This window comes from Stegastes partitus, unplaced genomic scaffold (genome assembly GCF_000690725.1).
Source record: "Stegastes partitus isolate 25-593 unplaced genomic scaffold, Stegastes_partitus-1.0.2 Scaffold577, whole genome shotgun sequence".
Classification (NCBI taxonomy): domain Eukaryota; kingdom Metazoa; phylum Chordata; class Actinopteri; family Pomacentridae; genus Stegastes; species Stegastes partitus.
In genome coordinates, this window is record NW_007578308.1 from 237,629 (window position 1) to 241,969 (window position 4,341).

Here is a 4,341-nt window from a genome sequence, read left to right on the forward strand (position 1 = left end):
ACGTTTTCATTCCTTCCTTTGCAAATTTGGTAAATTTGAAAATGTTTTTTTTTCTGGTAAACTAAAAGATTGAGTTCTGTTTTCGATGAGCTGAAAGTGACACAAAACTGGAAACAAGTTGTTTTTCTAAGCTTGAAAAAGTTGACTTTCAGAGGCAGACTTTAGGATTTTAATGGCAGTTTTTGCGTCTCTGCGTGCAAACAGCAGCATGTGGTTCATATGTAGTTCCTCAGGGAACCGTCCTGGATCCTCGGGAGATTCAGAGAACTCTGATCTAAACAGCATTTGGTGTTTTTAGTCACTGAAACGTGTCGACGTGTTCCAGTCGAGCCAAAAATAAAAACAACATTTATTAATAATAATAATAATAATAATAATAACATTTAAAGGAGAATCTAAACTGTATTGAATTAATTTTTTGTTTTTGCAGTTAATGTAAAAACAACAAAAAACACAAACACGTCGTGTTCAGACAGAATTTTATCACATTTTCTCGTAGTTACAATAATTAGCGTCATGATCATCAAGTCAGTCATAAATAGATCCATAGATTCTTCATACGGTTAGGAGTCATATCACAGCGTATATATACAGATTTAAACATTACCAACAAAAACAAAAGCAGGAGCGGGACTGAGTCACTGCCCAGCACATAGACAGATCCCACTCAATAGGTCTGGTTTGAAGCTAAGAGAGAAAAAACATCCGATTTCAGAGCAGCTTTGTGTTTTTAAAATCCTCAGAACGAAACCTCATGCGACAACTTCGTTTTTGGGATATTTTCAGATGTTTAAGCATTTTTTAAAATGCAAAGTGTTTAAAGTTTGGTTTTAGGTGGAACAGAGGTTTGTGAAGCTGCACAAGTCGAGTTTTTCTCCCTCATGTTGAGATTTTAACACCAGACTGATATTTTGTTTGATAGTGAACAAACAAAAAAAAAAAAACAACGCAGCGATACACAAGCAACATAAAACACAAAGTCTGTTACAAGCTCTAAGTCCAGTTTATAGTCAGCAGAGGCTCCCCGGTGCAGAGAGGAATCCAGGACGTAGACAGGTCCACATAGCAAACAAAAGATTCAAGAGCCGGAAAGACGAAACGACGGCAGAAAGAGTCCAAAGTTCATCAGATTCAAACACAAAATGAAGAGCTGTTCAAAGAGGAAATGGACCCAGCCCGACAAGAACTCATGAAACTGCAAAAAAAGCAACAAAACTGAAACTTTGTCCTCTGCACCATTTGGTGTCCCTGCTCAGGATGGAAGTATTCACAGAAATAGTGCACAGTTCATGTAATCCAAGGCGTAGACGGAGCCCTGGAGAGCTGCAGTATTAAGAACAAACGCAAAACACAATCATTAGTTGTTGTTGAGCCATTTTCCATCCAGGTCAACGTGAAGTGAATCCAAAGGGATGCCAAATGGTGCCGAGAGAAGTTGCTGAATCAAAACTCAAACTTTATGTTCCCAAAATAATCCCAGTGATTAAAAGATCTCAGCGTTGGATTTGTTGCAGTGTGAATGTAACAAGTTTTATTCAACATAAACGAATCAATTCATAGATGAGTCTGAGTTCAACAACCTCTGAAACTCCAACAAGTAGACCAGCCCAGGCTCAGGCCATTTGGCATCCCTGCTGCATTGCGATGAGCTGCAGTGAGACAAACAGGTCTGTCTGAGCCATTTTGCATCCCCAACTGCATTAAAAGCTATTTATAAAAGCAGGGATGCAAAACAGCTGCACAGCGTCACTGCAGTCAAAAGACACTGAAGGTTTAAGTTGTAATGAAAGCTGTGAACTCCAGGATGTAGTCACGGCCCAACACAAACACACAAAACGATTAAATAAGCCAAACGATACAATCAGTTAGTAAATGAGTTCTCCATGACATAGCCACAGCCGATGACGTGTGAACTGTCGTTTCTCTTTAAGCTGCAGGTGTCTGACAGTAACTCGTGGCTCCCACGAGATGCAAATGTGACGATCTGCGACGTCTGCTCACGTTATTGATTAAACTACGACGCAAACAAACGTGTGACTTTTATTCTGAAAGGTCGATGTTAAGGTTCGCAGCCGCCGACGTCACATCCTCCGGTTAAAGCACGTCAACGTTCTGAAACATTCAGACGACGACTGGCTTCATCATCAATGAATCTGCAACAGGTTTCTCAATAATCAATAATCGATCAGGTGTTTGATCTGCAGGAAGTCAGAAACATTCAGAAGGAAAACGTAATGAACTCTGAGTGGAGGGATCAGGCTAATGTCTGAAATAGCAGCTGAACATTTAGCGATTGATCGATTCAGATCAGCTGTTTGTTCAGCGTCATCAATACTGATCCATAATCAATATCAGTATTGATCAGTGTACCAGCTGAACGGCTGACTTCATGTTTTCACTCATTTTTCAGTGAAACGTGACAAAAGCAGGCTTCATGTGTAATGACTGAACTGGTCCATTACAACCAGAACATAGTCACGTCCAAACCCGCTGAGCTTCTTTCTGGCTGAGACGTCATGAACGTGATCGTTTGATGATTTTAAATCGATGATTAGATAAAACCGGAACCTTTCACTGATCCTGACAAACTGATCGCCGATAAGTTCAGAAAATAATCAATAATCGCTTTTAAATCCTTTCAGATGCACCTCATGGTCTTCACTGGGATGGAAACGGTTCAGTCATGTGCAGACAACCAAACCGTCTCCATGGCAACCTACTGATGAAGGTCATGACGTGCAGCTGAAAGCGCAGTCCAGGTCGTAGACAGACCCCACGCGTTCAGTGAAGCAGCGTAACTCTTTCACAGACAGGAAGTCCAGGAAATAGCCAGATCACAACAGAACTACTGCACAGAGAAACCAATGATGTCAGTCAGTGAAGATGTTTGTGCTCCAGGACGTAGCCGGGCCCGGCAGACAGACAGACATCAGAGTGTTAAGACAGAGAAACAGTGAAGGTTTACGGTCAGTCACAACAGAAATCAGAAGTCTTTCCAGGTCATAGCCAGGACCAACAGAGTAGAGCGGTGCGGTCTAATTACAGTACATTCAACAGTGATTTCCTCTCCTTGTCATTCTTCTTCTTCTACTCCGCACTAACTGCTCACACTCCAGCGTTTAGTCACAGCCGAGGAGGCAGACTCAAGTGTTGAAATCATAGCGGCTCCAGGTAATAGTCAGAGCCCACAGCAGGCCTTGTGTTGTGAAGAGTGAGTGAGGGGGAAAAAGCAACGTTAATGTCCAGGTGTTAGCCTGAGCTCAGCCCAAACATCCAGGTGAGGAGGAGGAGGGGAATGGACAGAGTGATCCAGGCGATAGTCTCATCCCGACCCAGCTGCACCACCTCCAGGGTTGTTCTCTTTACTGAGACGGACTAATTCCTGGGACAAAACCTCCAGATCCTGCAGAAACACACAGCTTCCATCAGAACAAAGTGTGTGTGTGCGTGTGTGCTTGTGTGTGTGTGCGTGCGTGCGTGTGTGTGTGTGTGTGTGTGTGTGTGTGTGTGTGTGTGCTGCGTTACCTTCTGCAGGTGCATGTTCTTGGTCAGCTGTTCCTCCAACATGTTCTGCAGCTTCTTGTTCATCTCTCTCAGGTTCTCATCTCCTGGTTTCACCAGATCTCTGAGCACAGAACCCAAACCTCCACGATCTCCCTGAGAACCTCCGTGACCTCCGACCGCAGAGCCGGACACGTCTGAGGCCACAGGAGACAAGGAGACAAGGAGACAAGGAGGCAAACAGAGGAGAGATCAACTCACTGATTTCATCCAGAGCCAGAAACCATAAAGTTTCCCTCGAATTATAACAAGTCTTGGATTTCACATTTCGTACTTTTCCGCTGACTCAGCTGTTACTAGGAATTCAGAAGCGTGCTCTGAAGCTGCTGAAGTCGGTCATTAAACAGCAAAACGCCGCTTTGTGTGTGAAATATTTCCATTATCGCGTTCAGAAAACCCAAAGTGTGTGTTTGAAACTATAACCTAAAATTTGACGTTTTTTCCATGGAGTCTGGCGGAGACGATAATCGAGTTAATTATCTCAGAGGAGACGGGAGACGAGATCTGCTGACGAGCCCCGAAGCAAGGCACTAACCGCCAACTGCTGCTGTTGCCTAGCAACCCTGCGGCGACACGCTGAGTCAGCTTTTCAACACAAGTTGGAAGCAAATGTAAACGAAAACTGGACGGAAAGTGAGTCGGCGTTTCTAACAACACTCAGAGTTTTACTGCCGTTAGACACAGCGTCATTACCGCGGTAATGGAGAGACGGACGAGGGTTAAAGCAGTCAGACATGAAATTGAAATCAGCGGGGGGAGGAGGTGATGGGGAGGAGGTGA

At 43.8% G+C, this 4,341-nt stretch overlaps 1 protein-coding gene across 1 annotated transcript in view; it reads right to left on the reverse strand.

Annotated features, from left to right (window-relative positions):
• Positions 1-462: 462 nt before the first annotated feature.
• The window catches only part of gripap1 (GRIP1 associated protein 1), a 35,510-nt gene continuing 31,631 nt past the window's right edge, over positions 463-4,341 (reverse strand). The window contains exons 26-27 of the mRNA XM_008288857.1: positions 3,526-3,698; positions 463-3,403 (exon numbers count right to left, since the gene is read on the reverse strand). Of these exons, the coding sequence (XP_008287079.1) occupies positions 3,323-3,403; positions 3,526-3,698 (254 nt within the window). The 3' untranslated portion in view covers positions 463-3,322. The remainder of the gene's footprint in view (positions 3,404-3,525; positions 3,699-4,341) is intronic.